This window comes from Fukomys damarensis, unplaced genomic scaffold (assembly GCF_012274545.1).
Source record: "Fukomys damarensis isolate Sample0158 unplaced genomic scaffold, DMR_v1.0_HiC HiC_scaffold_17, whole genome shotgun sequence".
Lineage (NCBI taxonomy): Eukaryota > Metazoa > Chordata > Mammalia > Rodentia > Bathyergidae > Fukomys > Fukomys damarensis.
In genome coordinates, this window is record NW_022900929.1 from 69,981,775 (window position 1) to 69,982,088 (window position 314).

The 314-nt window shown below is 69.1% G+C and overlaps 2 protein-coding genes across 2 annotated transcripts in view; one reads left to right on the forward strand and one right to left on the reverse strand.

Moving 5' to 3' along the window:
- Nucleotides 1–314, reverse strand: part of Dnaaf2 (dynein axonemal assembly factor 2) — an 8,527-nt gene that overhangs the window by 7,334 nt on the left and 879 nt on the right. The window contains exon 2 of the mRNA XM_010632595.2: nucleotides 4–303. Coding sequence (XP_010630897.2) covers nucleotides 4–303 — 300 coding nt within the window. The remainder of the gene's footprint in view (nucleotides 1–3; nucleotides 304–314) is intronic.
- The window catches only part of Klhdc1 (kelch domain containing 1), a 92,156-nt gene continuing 91,883 nt past the window's right edge, over nucleotides 42–314 (forward strand). Inside the window, exon 1 of the mRNA XM_010632601.3 lies at nucleotides 42–194. The gene's annotated coding sequence lies outside the window, so the exon portion shown is untranslated. The remainder of the gene's footprint in view (nucleotides 195–314) is intronic.

A 314-nucleotide genomic window follows, 5' to 3' on the forward strand; every position in this document is an offset into this window, starting at 1 on the left:
CACCACTAGCTGCCGCCGCGCTTTGTTGAACTGCGCCTTGCCGCGGCTGTCGTCTACCGGGTACGGGAGCGAGAGCCGCAGCCGGTAGTCGGGTTTGCTGGAGTCGAGGCACAGCAGCTTTCCCGACACCTCCAGCGCTGCCTGCTCCGCCGAGCTCAGCAGAGGCAGCTCGATGGTGACCACCAACTCGTGCGGTACGGGGCTGGGCGCCGAGTCCCGGGAGCAGCGGTAATCCTGCAGGTCCACGTGGTGGCGCTGCACCACGCTGCAGCGAGGCTCTGTGGGCGCAGGCTGCGGAGCCGTCTCGGGACGGG